This window comes from Schistocerca cancellata, chromosome 6 (assembly GCF_023864275.1).
Source record: "Schistocerca cancellata isolate TAMUIC-IGC-003103 chromosome 6, iqSchCanc2.1, whole genome shotgun sequence".
NCBI lineage: Eukaryota > Metazoa > Arthropoda > Insecta > Orthoptera > Acrididae > Schistocerca > Schistocerca cancellata.
Window position 1 is genome coordinate 146,254,081 of NC_064631.1, and position 17,197 is coordinate 146,271,277.

The 17,197-nt window shown below is 42.2% G+C and overlaps 1 protein-coding gene across 1 annotated transcript in view; it reads left to right on the forward strand.

Moving 5' to 3' along the window:
* The first annotated feature begins 1,650 nt into the window (after positions 1-1,650).
* Positions 1,651-17,197, forward strand: part of LOC126088206 (cytochrome P450 6k1-like) — a 57,653-nt gene continuing 42,106 nt past the window's right edge. Inside the window, exons 1-4 of the mRNA XM_049906332.1 lie at positions 1,651-1,688; positions 9,936-10,201; positions 10,330-10,568; positions 12,027-12,289. Of these exons, the coding sequence (XP_049762289.1) occupies positions 9,982-10,201; positions 10,330-10,568; positions 12,027-12,289 (722 nt within the window). The 5' untranslated portion in view covers positions 1,651-1,688; positions 9,936-9,981. The remainder of the gene's footprint in view (positions 1,689-9,935; positions 10,202-10,329; positions 10,569-12,026; positions 12,290-17,197) is intronic.

A 17,197-nucleotide genomic window follows, 5' to 3' on the forward strand; every position in this document is an offset into this window, starting at 1 on the left:
GAGTATAGATTTAAATGTCAGGAAGTCGTTTCTGAAAGTATTCGTATGGAGTGTAGCCATGTATGGAAGTGAAGCGTGGACGATAAATAGTTTGGACAAGAAGAGAATAGAAGCTTTCGAAATGTGGTGCTACAGAAGAATGATGAAGATTAGATGGGTAGATCACATAACTAATGAGGAGGTATTGAATAGAATTTGGCACAGCTTGACTAGAAGAAGGGATCGGTTGGTAGGACATGTTCTGAGACATCGAGGGATCACCAATTTAGTATTGGAGGGCAGCATGGAGGGTAAAGATCATAGAGGGAGACCAAGAGATGAATACACTAAGCAGATTCAGAAGGATGTAGGCTGCAGTACGTACTGGGAGATGAAGCAGCTTGCACAGGATAGAGTAGCATGGAGAGATGCATCAAACCAGTCTCAGGACTGAAGACCACAAGAACAACAAGTCCTAACGAATACGTTCATCGTACGTCCGAAGTTGATTTATGCGGTTATCTCACGCTGTGTTGCTTGTCTGTTAGCACGCAGAATTCTACGCAAATACCGCTGCTCTCGGTGGTTAAGTGAAAGCCGTTGGCCATAGCGTTCTCCTTGGTGAGCGGTAACGTCGGAAATTCGATAGTCTCGGCACATTATTCACACTGCTGATTTCGGAATACTGAATTCCGTAACGGTTTTCGAATTTGTATGTCCCATGTCTTTCGGCCACAATCTCGTCGGAAATCTTATCACGTGCTACATCTGAGTCTAAATGGCAGCTACGCCAATGGACTGTCCGTTTGTACCTTGTGTACGTGATACAACCACCATCTGTATATCTGCATATCGCTATTGACTATCCCATAACTTTTGTTTCCTCAGTCTACATGTTTTTATGCAAGAATTGCTGAAGCGGAAATGACAGACAACACAGTTTTGCGGTGCAGCAGTCTGGGGTGGCCAAGCGGTTCTAGGCGCTACAGTCTGGAACCGTGCGACCGCTACGGTCGCAGGTTCGAATCCTGCCTAGGGCATGGATGTGTGTGATGTCTTTAGGTTAGTTAGGTTTAAGTAGTTCTAAGTTCTATGGGACTCATGACCTCAGAATTTAAGTCCCATAGTGCTCAGAGCCATTTGAACCACAGTTTTGCGGTGCCGACAAGTAAACATTAAAGAGGCTCGATAGAACGACATAGCCTGGCTTGAGAGTGTTTACAAGGTAAGAGCCGGTTACAGCAGACCTGCTTTTCAACTACTCGGATTCTTTTGCGAATAGTTTCAACCTCAAAATTAACACTGTATTCGTCTTTCAAGTGCTCTCGCATGTCGGAAAGAAAGTATGTCATTCTATCTATTTTAAAAAATCATACTTTGCTTTATTATCTCAATCGATACAAGAATTAGGATTCAGTGTAACATACACCAAAAACATGTCCCTTATTTGTCGAAAATCTCTTTTCGATGTCTGGAACCATTCACGAAGTAAAAGTGGTTTTGCGTCATACGTGACTCATCCCGTACACGGATGTACCAAGGCACCCGAAGTATTGCAGTCTCATAGTGCCTATCTTATCAGCAACGCTCCGTAAGCGCTGTTGGATCGTGAACAATATAAGGTTGCGTCGGGAATTCCTCAGCTGTGTTCTCGCACATAAAACGGGGACTCCAGCATCCTGGATCTGTGTTACGCATCAGCTGAACAGGTGAGCTAACGTTCTGCCAGACTGGCTGGCTGCCAGTCAAGAATATCATACAGACATTTCTTTTGTTTCTTTCCTATGTTTAGGTTTAGCAATTCTACAGATTTTGACATCCTGCCGGTGGCTCTTGACCATTTGGCACAGGAATTCTCATTTTCCTCCCTCCTCGTCTTCTAGTTTCACGTTCCGTTTTGAATTCTGCGTGCTTGTGTAGCATCTACCAGAAAGCTTCTGCTTACTGGTATTTCATTCTACTTACTGATATTCCATTCATTTGAAACCATCTTTGTTTTGTTAGTTAGTTAGTTACATGTCCCATGGACCATTTTGCACATTGATCTTAATAATGTGGAACAAGTCATTTGACATTCACATCGCAAATTAATTTCCACATACGGTTACATTCCTACATTTCTAAGTTTTCTTTAATTTTTTACTACGGAAGAAAAAGAGATCTACTAGAAGTTAGTTAGTAATTCCTACCCACCACCTTTTACATGTACAGTAACAGAGGTTCTTCTGTGGAATAGAAGGTGTTGTCAAGGACGAACTTTCTCAGTTTGTTTTCAGATCTTAATTTGCTTCTATCAGACATTTTATACCACTGGGTAAGTGATCAAAATTTTTTGTTGCGGAATTGTGCAACACTTTTTGTACTAAAAACAACATTAATGTGGATTAATTAATGTCATTTTTGTTTCTGGTATTGTAATTATATACATCATTATTACTTTTGAACTATAGTGGATTATTTACAACGAACTTCATGAGCAAATAAGCAGTAGTCAGAATGCCCAACTCCTCAAACAGATGTCTTCAAGATGATCTTAGGCGAGCACAACATATTCTTACGGCAGGTTTTTGTGCAATAAAGACTCTTTCTTAAAGATGACTTACCCCAGAACATTCTTCCATATGACGTCACTGAATGAAAATGTGCAAAATATGTCAACTTACTGATTTGTCTCTGTCCAAGATTTTCAATGATTCTAAGCGCAAATGTGGCTGAACTAAGTTGTTTAAGGAGCGTCAAAACGTGTTTTCTTTTCAGTTTAAATTCTTGTCAATATGGACCCCTAAGAATTTTGAAGTTTCAACTGTATTTATTATTTACTTACCATATGTTACACTTATCATTGATGTAGTAACCCTAGATGTGCAAACTGAATATGCTGCATCCTTTCAAAACTAAGTATGAGATCATTCTCAGAAAACCAGTCAGAAATACATTTAAGAACTTTATTTGCCATTTCTTCTGTTTCTGTATATATGCATGGACTGTCTAGAATACTAGTGTCATCTACAAAAATAACTAATTCTGCTTGTCATATATTAGATGGAAGATCGTTTACATATAAGAGGAACAACAGTTGACTTAAGGTTGAACCTTGGGGAACCGCATACGTGATTTCTCCCCAGTGAGAATTATTTCCCCGGATTATATTGCTTGAATTACTAAGTCAACTTTGTGTATTCTTTTAGTTAGATATGACATCCATTGGTTGACAATATCATCAGTCCAATAAAACGTCAATTTATCTAGGAGAATATTGCGATGCACACAATCAAATGCCTTAGAAAGGTCGCAAAAATACTAGCCGATTATTATAGAACGCACCAATTCCTCGCATTCTAGAAAAATAATTTTCCAAGCAGTCCTGATTTAGAAGTGATGTTAAGATAAACTTCACGTTATCTTTCTTTACCTCTTCGAGTAATCCTAGAAGGGATGTTATTGAGACTATAAACCCCTTCTGAAATGGCAACAAACCCTTCCTGTTTCCACAGCGCATGTCATGGCAAACATCGCGAAATCTTTTTAAAGTGTTCTCTTGACTTTTAAAATTCAGACCAAATCCGCAGCGTAAAGGCGTGAAATCATCAATGGGAGTTCTAGAATTTAAAACGACTAAAACATCGTTTACTAAATCAAAAAATATGCTTTTCCATTCTTTTCACAAACCATACAAGAGAGCTTTACCCGTGTGACGCGGAAATACGCGGGCTGCCATCCTAACATGTTGTCGAGCAAGTCCTGTAACACTGATGTGCGCTTCTGAAATGTGATATACTACATTCAGATCGCTTTTCTGGCTGTCTAACAAATTCTCAATTACATTCTTGGTTATCAAAGTTCCATCAGGAAAAGATAACCCTTCATCTAAAAAGTGGTTCCTAAGGAACTTCAATAAATGTGGCACACCGTAACAAACCCAGATTTTCCTTTCATTGTGCGCTGGATTTTTGAAAAATGTTTTTGAGATATTGACACAAAGTTTATTCCACACTTAAGAGTTTTTTTCAGCCACATCACACGTTACAGCCACAACATGTAGTGCTGAATTTTCAATTTTTAATATTATATCTAGTAGCAGGCCACAGTTCATTGTCATATCAAAATTGTAATAAATCGGCTGCTTGCAAGATAACACAAACCACGAATCATTGCAACTAGAACATTTGTGTGATGTCCTAAAATCCTGTCTTCCGAAGTGTCATAGCAGATTCTACCATCAATGTTCATTTTATCGAAACACAACACACTTTTCTTCTATAGGGGAGTAAATGTACGACTCTTTGCTTAAAATTCGTAGTCCATTTTTGAAGTGTTGCTCGACATGGCAAAAGAAAATTTCGCTTCCTCAAATATGTATAAGCTTTTCGAGTTAGCGCATTGGCAATATCCACAGCACCCCATTTAACACGTCTGTTGCTTTGCAATAAACAGCGAATTTGTCCTGGAGTAAAACACTTAGATAAGATATTTTGTAATTCTTTCTTTACGACACTTTCTTTCACTGTAGCACTTAATTTTGTTTCTTTAACAAGACGCGTCTAACAGTATTGGCTTTCTTCAGGGCTGGTTCACACTTTTTAAGGCTACTTTAAAGCACGGCCTTTTTCTTATAAAGAACTTCTAGTTCTGATTTCAGATTTTTTATTTCTTCGTCCTTCATTTTCAAATCAGAGAGTTCACAAATGGGCACTGTATTTGTGTCTTGGTCCAGTTTCCTTTCCCTTGGGGACACGGACTGCAAGGTATCAATTGCTCTCTTGCGCACATCTCTCTACAACTACATCTACATCTACGTGATTACTCTTCTATTCACAATAAAGTGCCTGGCAGAGGGTTCAATGAACCACCTTCATGATGTCTGTCTATCGCTCCACTCCGTGCGAGCCCTGATTTCCCTTATTTTATCGTGATGACCATTTCTCCCTATGTAGGTGGGTGTCAACAGAATGCTTTCACAAGCGGAGGAGAAAACTGGTGATTGAAATTTAATGAGAAGATCCCGTCGCAACGAAAAACACCTTTGTTTTTAATGATTGCCACTCCAATTCACGTATCATGTCTGCGACACTATCTCCCCTATTTCGCGATAATACAAAACGAGCTGCCCTTCTTTGTACTTTTTCGATGTCATCCGTCAGTCCCACCTGATGCGGATCCCACACCGCACAGCAGTACTCCAGAATAGGGCGGACAAGCATAGTGTAAGCAGTCTCTTTGGTAGACCTGTTGCACCTTCTAAGTGTTCTGTCAATGAATCGCAGTTTTTGGTTTGCTCTACCTACAATATTATCTATGTGATCGTTCCAATTTAGGTTATTAGCAATTGTAATCCCTAAGTATTTAGTTGAATTTACAGTCTTCATATTTGTGTGACTTATTGCGTAATCGAAATTTAGCTGATTTCTTTTAGTACTCATGTGAATAACTTCGCACTTTTCTTTATTCAGGGTCAATTGCCACTTTTCGTACCATACAAATATCTTATTTAAATCATTTTGCAAGTCGTTTTGATCATCTGATGATTTGAAAAGACGGTAAATGACAGCATCATCTGCAAACAATCTAAGACGGCTACTCAGATTGTCTCCTATGACGTTAATATAGATCAGGAATAATAGAGAGCCTATAACACTTCCTTGGGGAACGCCGGATATTACTTCTGTTTTACTCGATGACTTTCCGTCAGTTACTACGAACTGTGACCTTTCTGACAGGAAATCACGAATCCAGTCGCACAACTGAGGCGATACTCCGTAGACACGCAGTTTGATTAGAAGACGCTTGTGAGGAACGGTGTCGAATGCCTTCTGGATATCTAAAAATATGGAATCAATTTGACATCCCCTGTCGATAGCACTTATTACTTGATGTGTATAAAGAGCTAGTTGTGTTTCCTCAAGAACGATATTTTCTGAATACGTGCTGACTATATGTCAATAAATCCTTTTCTTCGGGGTACTTCATAATGTTCGAATACAGTATATGTTCTAAAACCCTACTGCAAATGGACGTTAGCGATATAGGCCTGTAATTCAGCGGTTTACTCCTGCTTCTCTTTTTGGATATTGGTGTGACTTGAGCAATTTTCCAGTCTTTAGGTACGGATCTTTCTGTGAGCGAGTGGTTTTGTATAATTGCTAAATATGGAGCTATTTTATCAGCATGCTGTGAGAGGAACCTGACTGGTATACAATCCGGACCGGAGCCCTTGCCTTTATTAAGTGATTTAAGGTTCGTTGTTACACCGAGGATATCTACATCTATGTTTTTCATCTTGGCAGTTGTTATTGATTGGAATTCAGGAATATTTACTTCGTCTTCTTTGGTGAAGGAGTTTCGGAAAACTGTTTAATAACTCTGCTTTAGTGGCACTGTCATCAGTGACTTTACCGTTGTTATCGTGCCGCGAAGGTATTGATTGTGTCTCTTCTGATAACGTAGAGCTCGCTCACGAACATCCTACAGTAACAAAAAAACCTATTAATTGTTTCGTTTATGATTAATAATTAGTACTAAAATGATACTTTTTCACTAAAAAATAACTCATTTGAGAAGATAAAACTTAACGAATTAGTAGCTTAATCTAATTGATCAGTATAACAGAGCAACTTGCTTACCTCATTGTCAGGTTCAGTGCTGTTTTCAGCTGTACTTAAATCTCCGTGCCAGTTGGGTAAATGTTGAGATGGAACTGCATCTGCTTTTTCTTTTGCAGCAACCCCAGGAGTTAGTTCTTTAAATTTCGCCCGTAATCCTCAGGAAGAAAATGAAGCAGGTACGGGCACTAATAACATCAATTTCGTCAGCTTGCTTGCACAGAGATATCCATTCCCTTTGTTGGGAATTCTTGGGAAAATAATGATACACAATACCACTAGTCTAAGTTCCATAATTTTTACAGTTTGCATCTGAACAGTTACTCGTATTTCTATTCATAATTCGGTCTGCTCGCAACACGCGCCACTAATAAACACACCGCTGCCATACTCAATTCTCTGCCCGGTGACGTCACAGTGCGAAGGGTACTGTGGGTAAATTGTTCGCGGACACTGCTGGAATGGCTTACCTTACATGTCTAGCTACCTTGATCTACTCACCGGAGGTCTCTGGTCCGAAATATGGTGGCATAATGTCGACAGGAACCGGCTGTACACCAGAAAATTATTAGAAGAAGAAATACGGCGGGGAAATTTCAGGAGTTGCCTACTTCTTTAGCATGCATTTTATTAAAGTTCCAAAAGTTGCAAAAGTTCCAAATTGTAGAGAATCCGTGACAGGAGTTTCCGTAACACTTTCCACACTGTGACACTAGGCGTATTCAACTCTAAGCTGGCACGTCTCGTTATTTTCCGGGACTGAGAATGTATGATAGTTGGCCGACCCTGATCCGGTTCCCCATGTGACACACAGCCAGTTTGGATGAAACAATTGTACGAATTTATAACAGTTTGCCTTTGAGGTGGTGGCTTGCGATACTTTGTCCTGAATTGTCACTGGACTGTAATAGATTAGATTAGATTAGTTTTTCGTTCCATAGATCCGTGCTGAGGAGATCCTCGTGGATGTGGAACACGTCAATTTTTTGTAAGGTGAAATAACAATACTAATAGTATGGGTATATACAATATAAGCTGAAATAACAATACTAATAGTATGAGTATATACAATACATCATTTGTTTCTATTAAAAAATTCGTCAATGGAGTAGAAGGAGTTGACCACTAGTAAGTCTTTCAGGCTGCTTTTAATGTGGTCTTTGTTTGTAACTAAATTTTTTATGTTTGCTGGCAAATTATTGAAGATGAGTGTTCCTGAGTATTGGACCCATTTTTGAACTAAAGTAAGTGCTTTTAAGTCCTTGTGCAGATCATTTTTGTTCCTGGTATTGTATGTATGAATTGAGCTGTTTGTTGGAGAAAGAGATATACACTCCTGGAAAAGGAAAAAAGAACACATTGACACCGGTGTGTCAGACCCACCATACTTGCTCCGGACACTGCGAGAGGGCTGTACAAGCAATGATCACACGCACGGCACAGCGGACACACCAGGAACCGCGGTGTTGGCCGTCGAATGGCGCTAGCTGCGCAGCATTTGTGCACCGCCGCCGTCAGTGTCAGCCAGTTTGCCGTGGCATACGGAGCTCCATCGCAGTCTTTAACACTGGTAGCATGCCGCGACAGCGTGGACGTGAACCGTATGTGCAGTTGACGGACTTTGAGCGAGGGCGTATAGTGGGCATGCGGGAGGCCGGGTGGACGTACCGCCGAATTGCTCAACACGTGGGGCGTGAGGTCTCCACAGTACATCGATGTTGTCGCCAGTGGTCGGCGGAAGGTGCACGTGCCCGTCGACCTGGGACCGGACCGCAGCGACGCACGGATGCACGCCAAGACCGTAGGATCCTACGCAGTGCCGTAGGGGACCGCACCGCCACTTCCCAGCAAATTAGGGACACTGTTGCTCCTGGGGTATCGGCGAGGACCATTCGCAACCGTCTCCATGAAGCTGGGCTACGGTCCCGTACACCGTTAGGCCGTCTTCCGCTCACGCCCCAACATCGTGCAGCCCGCCTCCAGTGGTGTCGCGACAGGCGTGAATGGAGGGACGAATGGAGACGTGTCGTCTTCAGCGATGAGAGTCGCTTCTGCCTTGGTGCCAATGATGGTCGTATGCGTGTTTGGCGCCGTGCAGGTGAGCGCCACAATCAGGACTGCATACGACCGAGGCACACAGGACCAACACCCGGCATCATGGTGTGGGGAGCGATCTCCTACACTGGCCGTACACCACTGGTGGTCGTCGAGGGGACACTGAATAGTGCACGGTACATCCAAACCGTCATCGAACCCATCGTTCTACCATTCCTAGACCGGCAAGGGAACTTGCTGTTCCAACAGGACAATGCACGTGCGCATGTATCCCGTGCCACCCAACGTGCTCTAGAAGGTGTAAGTCAACTACCCTGGCCAGCAAGATCTCCGTATCTGTCCCCCATTGAGCATGTTTGGGACTGGATGAAGCGTCGTCTCACGCGGTCTGCACGTCCAGTACGAACGCTGGTCCAACTGAGGCGCCAGGTGGAAATAGCATGGCAAGCCGTTCCACAGAACTACATCCAGCATCTCTACGATCGTCTCCATGGGAGAATAGCAGCCTGCATTGCTGCGAAAGGTGGATATACACTGTACTAGTGCCGACATTGTGCATGCTCTGTTGCCTGTGTCTATGTGCCTGTGGTTCTGTCAGTGTGATCATGTGATGTATCTGACCCCAGGAATGTGTCAATAATGTTTCCCCTTCCTGGGACAATGAATTCACGGTGTTCTTATTTCAATTTCCAGGAGCGTATTATTTAGGACAAATTTCATTAAGGAGTAAGTATACTGAGAGGCAGTAGTTAGTATACCCAGTCCTTTGAAGAGGTTTCTACAGGACGTCCGTGAATTTACTCCACAAATAATACGTATTACACGCCTTAACTAACTTTGTTGATATTTCATCGTAACCAATAGAATACTTTGTTTTTAATTATGGAAGTTATTGTTATGCCGCCACCTCATACCCCCCGGGAGGGAATTAGCGTACCCCAGCTGTCTGCGTCTAGTGTGGATCGTGGAAGAGTGTGAATGTTTTCAAATGTCTGCGAGCCGTGTAACTGAGGCGGGGTGTGGAGACCAGCCCGGTATCCACCTAGGAAGCAGCGCGTTAGCGCTGTCGGCTATCCCGGCGGGTCGACCACCATTCCGCGTTTCAGGTCTGTTAATTCCTGTCGTGCGGCTATAATCACGCCGGAAACCATTTCATATGAATCACCTTGTGTACGCGATACTAACGCTATCCCCCAAATCTCTATTCCCTGAGTTTGTCACCTCAGCGTATTAGCCACACCTTTGTAAACAATCAGATACAATCCAGTTATTACTTTGTAGTTTTTGTTCCTTCTTTTACAGATTGTTTGAAGGTTTCTGAAAACCGCGAGGTAAAAGCAGGGTCGCCATGGGCGTGTTTCTGGAATCGTGGCTGAGTGAATTCCTGGCCGTAGCCGTGGTGGCGGCGGCGGCGCTCTACGCTTGGTACTCTCACCGCTACAGCTACTGGACCAGGAAAGGCGTTCTTCAGGCAGAGACTTTAATACCATTTGGCAACATAGCGAGAGCTTTTTTTGGAATCACTCGATTAGATTTCGTGTTCCAAGAGCTCTATCTTCGTTTCAGAGGTAATGTTGGAGTAATACTTCCTTCATCTGCATATCATATCATTTCCCTTTTCACTGGAACCGTAATTTAATTTACCTACTTATACTAAATATATTTTCGTCCACTGTTAACGGCTTACGCATTTCAGATCAGAGCTATGTGGGAATATACCTATTCAGCAATCCGAGTCTGTTGCTGGTCAACCCGGATTATATTCGGATAGTACTGGTCAAGGAATTTGAAGCATTCTCCCACAGAAATATCAACTTCGATGAGAGTGATCCACTGAACCATAACTTAATTAACACGAACGGCCCTAAATGGAAGAAACTGCGTACTAAGTTGACCCCGTCATTTACGACGGGAAAGCTCAAAATGATGAGTCAGGTATGTTTTAAAAATAACAACTCAATTTACGATAGACGTTCTTCACTCTCCCTAATAGTCCACTTTTATCTTAAATTAAGCACTTCTGACACTGCAGTAAACATAATTGCGTTCTTTTCTTCCTCATATAATCCCAACGCAGTTTTGTAGCTAAGAACTACGAGGCCGGGACGACACGACGTCGTTAGCGGCTCACATTGATGAAATGTCTCACAGCGTATGAAACTGAATTTGCTAAAGCCCTGGCCAGTATTTATTTAACTTTGTAAGCCAACATAGAACGTGAGATTGGACTATACTATCATTATGCTGCGTTTCGCCACACTAGGTTTTTAAATCCCGCAGAGAAGGAGGTGGGACGATGTTTTATTTCCAGCAAACTTAACGACTCTCTAAGTGGTGTTTAATTCCGGTTGCTAAACCGTGATTGAGAATATACTTGAACGTATACGATGTCACATCGTGTGAGACATTAAGTAAGGGTTATTCGTAAATACCTCCGGGGATTCACAAGATGACCGCACGGAAACTACGAGGCATGCAGAAAAATCTGTGGACAGAGCATTCTTCCAAGTTTCTATTCATAATATGCGCCGTGGTGTAGCTGCAGAGCGTATCAACAGTGGATAGGTGTGTCGAAACACGTAGACAAATTATTCTCCCAGAATTGTCGCATCGAATTATGAGTAGTTTCAACGAAAATCTTACTCAGGTTAATAAATGAATGCGAACAGACAGTCAAACCAGGATGGAGAGAGAATCAGGAAGAAGAAATCGGCGAGAAAGCTTGGAAGTCGATCACTTAGTAGAGTAGAAACTTCTGCAGTAGAGCGGCAAGGTAATTGTATTGCATAGGGTGCAAATCTGAGCGAGTGAGCTGGGGCTTTTGGTATGGGAAAGAGTGCAGAGGTCATGGAATACAGGTCCGGGGACTGTGTGAATGAAAATATGGCGATGTCACTAAATGTAAACCCCCACGACAAAACTTAGTCCTTCAAAGAGAAAGACGACGTTAGGTCAGATCTTGCCACACCTAGTGAGCATCACGCTCAACTGAACCAGTCCAGTGAGTTATCACTAGAACTAGTAGGGTGGCAAGGTAAATATTATTTATAGCTCGAGGCGAGACACAAAAGCCCAGACTAAGGAATAAGGAGGCTAAACAAATGTTGGCTGGACAGGATGTACGGTTTGTAGAAACTGGGCTCCAACTGGAACAGGTTCCGTTATTACAGCAATATCTTAGTGACACAGAACTTAGGCATGACGAGCAAGAAAAACGAGTCTAAACTGTAGAGGATTGCTTGATAGACTAGAAGAGAGGGTTAGTCATTTACTGGGTGAAATAGAAACGTGATTATGTGAAGCCACATATCATGGCCTGTGACCTTTTGACAGTTTTAGTATGATGACACTTGAAATTTCTCAACCTCTAAGAACGACTGTTGTCCTTTTCAGACAATGCAGGACTGCGGACGCGAATTGGTGGAGGTGCTGGAGGAGCCAGCGAAGAAGGGCCAGATCCTGGAGATGCGGGAGATAGCCGCCAGGTTCACCACCGACAACATCGCTTCCGTCTTTTTCGGAGTCGAGTGTAACGCTCAACGGAACCCGGACACAGAGTTCCGCCAATGGGGGCGTAAGATGTTCGAAACAACAGTCAAATCAAGGATTTTCAATCTCATGTACAGATTTTTTCCAGCGGTAGCCAAGGCCCTAAGGTAAGTTGTTCACAGATGTAGCCTGTTGTAGTTAGCAACGTTACTCGATAAAACTGGCGTTATATTTAGGAACGCAAAATCATGTCTCCGTTTAGAGTTAATATTCTTATTGTAGCTCAGTGAGTCACTAGATAATATTACAAAATGGTGCATTGTTCATAAGAAACGCCGTTCTCTTCGGGAAGTTGTCTCACGATAAATATGTGGGGAATTATCGGAAGACGTTAAGAAAACGAGTCATCGGTATTGTGACAAGGGGACGACAGCTGATAGGATCATATCTATGTTAATGTAAAATGGGAAACGTTAAAAGCAAAAATCTCGATAACTTTTTCACCCCTTTCCTTCAAATTTTTACACGATAATCTAATAAACATTCGGACGGACGTAGACTATGTACTTCTTTAAAACAACAACGTACAAGAAATCAAGTGCTAGCAAAGAAATACTATGCTGTTATGCACTATATTGTGAAAATACGCGGTTTCTTTTTCTTTCTCGCAGCAGTTATTAACAATGATAGCAGCGCATTTAAGCCATTATACAGAATGTTTCTCCCATATATATTGTTCCTCCACATACATAATTTTAAGCAAAAATTCTATACACAACAATGTGCTGTTTCGTATTCTTCCTCGCAGTCGGTTTGAACGGAAAACCAATATATTGAGAAACCTGAACTAAGGGAACTGTGAATCGTTCGAAACTATGTAATTTACTATCTGAAATAATGTCATTATGACATATTTCTGAGCCACTGAAACATGTCACTTCAAGGTTGCTCCACAAGCGCGCAATGTTGGCAATGTAACTGCCAAACAAGTGAGAAACGCAAGGCGCTACGTCTTCTGAACCAATAACAGCACCGAACTAAAGCTGGTTCCGGCGTCGACGCTACAACGTAGGCGGCTTCCATGTAAACATTGTATGTTAGTGCGCGACCACCTGCTTTCTTGTTGTGTTGTGTTGTGTTACCGCCTCGACTACGGTTTCTTTTTATTATACAATGTCACCAAAACGATGTCGTTCACCAAGCGAAAATTCATGCTTCGGAATTGCAACGTAGGACATCTCGTGGTCTCCCTCTACGATTTTTACCCTCCACGCTGCCCTACAATACTAAATTGGTGATCCCTTGAGGCCTCAGAAGATGTCCTACCAACCGATCCCTTCTTCTAGTCAAGTTGTGCCACAAACTTCTCTTCACCCCAATCCTATTCTATACTCCTCATAAGTTACGTGATCTACCCATCTAATCTTCACCATTCTTCTGTAGCACCACATTTCGAAAGCTTCTATTCTCTTCTTGTCCAAACTATTTATCGTCCACGTTTCACTTCCATACATGGCTACACTCCATACAAATACTTTCAGAAATGACTTCCTGACACTTAAATATATACTCGATGTTAACAAATTTATCTTCTTCAGAAACACTTTCCTTGCCATTGCCAGTCTACATTTTATATCCTCTCTACTTCGACCATCTTAAGTTATTTTGCTCCCCAAATAGCAAAACTCCTTTACTACTTTAAGTGTCTCATTTTCTAATCTAATTCCCTCAGCATCACCCGACTTAATTCGACTACATTCCATTATCCTCGTTTTGCTTTTGTTGATGTTCATCTTATATCCTCCTTTCAATACACTATCCATTCCGTTCAACTGATCTTCCAAGTCCTTTGCTGGTTCTGACACAATTACAATGTCGTCGGCGAACCTCAAAGTTTTTATTTCTTCTCCATGGATTTTAATACCTACTCCGAATTTTTCTTTTGTTTCCTTCACTGCTTGCTCAATATACAGATTGAATAACATCGGGGATAGGCTACAGCCCTGTCTCACTCTCTTCCCAACCACAGCTTCCCTTTCATGCCCCTCGATTCTTATAACCGCCATCTGGTTTCTGTACAAATTGTAAAAAGCCTTTCGCTCCCTGTATTTTACCCCTGCCACCTTCAGAATTTGAATGAGAGTATTCCAGTCAACATTGTGAAAAGCTTTCTCTAAGTCTACAAATGCTAGAAACGTAGGTTTGCCCTTCCTTAATCTAGCTTCTAAGATGAGTCGTAGGGTCAGTATTGCCTCACGTGTTCCAACATTTCTACGGAATACAAACTGATCTCCCCCGAGGTCGGCTTCTACTAGTTTTTCCCTTCTTCTGTAAAGAATTCGCGTTAGTATTTTGCAGGTGTCAGTTATTAAACTGATAGTTCGGTAATTTTCACATCTGTCAACATCTGCTTTCTTTGGGATTGGAATTATTATATTCTTCTTGAAGTTTGAGGGTATTTCGCCTGTTTCATACGTCTTGCTCACCAGATGCTAGAGTTTTGTCAGGACTGGCTCTCCCAAGGCTGTCAGTGGTTCCAATGGAATGTTGTCTACTCCAGGGGCCTTTTTTCGACTCAGGTCTTTCAGTGCTCTGTCAAACTCTTCACGCAATATCGTATCTCCCATTTCATATTCATCTACATCCTTTTCCATTTCCATAATATTGTCCTCAAGTACATCGCCCTTGTATAGACCTTCTGTATACTCCTTCCACCTTTCTGCTTTCCCTTCTTTGCTTGAACTGGGTTTCCATCGGAGCTCTTGATGTTCATGCAAGTGGTTCTCTTATCTCCAAAGGTCTCTTTAATTTCCTGTAGGCAGTATCTATCTTACCCCTAGTGACATTAGCCTCTACATCCTTACATTTGTCCTCTAGCCATCCCTGCTTAGCCATTTTGCACTTCCTGTCGATCTCATTTTTGAGACGTTTGTATTCCTTTTTGCCTGCTTCATTTACTGCATTTTTATATTTTCTCCTTTCATCAATTAAATTCAATATATCTTCTGTTACCCAAGGATTACTACTATCCCACGTCTTTTTACCTACTTGATCCTCTGCTGCCTTCACTACTTCATCCCTCAAAGCTACCCATTCTTCTTCTACTGTATTTCTTTCCCCCATTCCTGTCAATCGTTCCCTTATGCTCTCCTTGAAACTCTGTACAACCTCTGGTTTAGCCAGTTTATCCAGGTACCATCTCCTTAAATTCTCACCTTTTGCAGTTTCTTCAGTTTTAATCTACAGGTCATAACCAATAGATTGTGGTCAGAGTCCACATCTGCCCCTGGAAATGTCTTACAATTTAAAACCTGGTTCCTAAATCTCTGTCTTACCATTAGATGATCTATCTGAAACCTGTCAGTATCTCCAGGCTTCTTCCATGTATACGGCCTTCTTTTATGATTCTTGAACCAAGTGTTAGCTATTATTAAGCTGTGCTCTGTGCAAAATTCTACCAGGCGGCTTCCTCTTTCATTTCTTAGCCCCAATCCATATTCACCTATTACGTTTCCTTCTCTCCCTTTTCATACTACCGAATTCCAGTCACCCATGACTATTAAATTTTCGTCACCCTTCACTATCTGAATAATTTCTTTTATTTTATCATACATTTCTTCAATTTCTTCGTCGTCTGGAGAGCTAGTTGGCATATAAATTTGTACTACTGTAGCAGGCGTGGGCTTCGTATCTATTTTGACCACAAGACTTAGAAGACACTAAAGTAAACAGTGTGGAAGAAAGCCCCTGTGGGAAAATCAGTGTTTTTAAGCACTCCTTGAAAGAAAAAAGCAGCCTCGTCCTTTTACAGACATTGATTGCTTCCAATCCGATGCAATTCGTCAGCACATGTACGGACATTATTGAAGGAAAGAATACCCCACAATAGCGAAGCTGCTAATTTATTTAAAAGAAATCGAACTTTTCTCAGAAGGGAAAACGTCGCTTAAGATGATATTAGAAAGTATGGGATTCCATTTTAATAAGTTAGATGGACGAAAACTGTTGCTTGAAAAATCTCATGTCATTGCAGCTCGTACACACTCAGTCATATGGTTAGACGAAACCTGGGTCAACGCTGGAGAATCAGTTGAGAAGTGCTGGACGGATGATCCTCCGAATAGCAGCGGTCATCAGGCAACAGGAAGAGGATCCACATTAATTGTGGCCAATGCAGGATCTTCAAACGCCTTTGTGCCTGAAGGACATTTTGTTTTTCGACCAAGAAAATCCGATGACTATCATGAGGTGCGGACCACCCACTGTTTCCATAGTGGCTTAAACATTTGTTGCTCCAGTTTAGTGGTTCAAATGGCTCTGAGCATTATGGGACTTAATATCTGAGGTCATCAGTCCCCTAGAACTTAGAACTACTTAAACTTAACTAATCTAAGTGTTTTGGTTGGCAGGAGAGCCAACACCGTGTTACTAGAGGAGGCCGAAAGGCACGCGTTTTAGCTCACGCAGGCTGGCGTGAGGTCTGGAACAGGACAAGAAAATTAGAATTTAGAAAAAACGGACGTAGCTGGTGGAATACTTAACTTTAATCCATTAATGGTGAACGTCGGTCTGGACGGTACATGATTCAATATCAATAGTAACTGATAATGGCGCCTTGCTAGGTCGTAGCAAATGACGTAGCTGAAGGCTATGCTAAACTATCGTCTCGGCAAAAGAGAGCGTATTTTGTCAGTGAACCATCGCTAGCAAAGTCGGTTGTACAACTGGGGCGTGTGCTAGGAAGTCTCTCTAGACCTGCCATGTGGCGGCGCTCGGTCTGCAATCACTGATAGTGGCGACACGCTGGTCCGACGTGTACTAACGGACCGCGGCCGATTTAAGGGCTGCCACCTAGCAAGTGTGGTGTCTGGCGGTGACACCACATTCCTCCCCGGCAAATCGGCGTACGGTTGTGGCATAAGGCTTCCGCCATGGGGAGGACCCCATGTTGACGTATGCGACTAGGTGGGGAGCCTAAAAACAGTCGAGGCTGTGCCACCCGCACACTGCCATTCGGACCGCATGGAGCTAGGAAACGCCTGAAAACCTGCTCCAGGGTGCACGCCAACATGCGG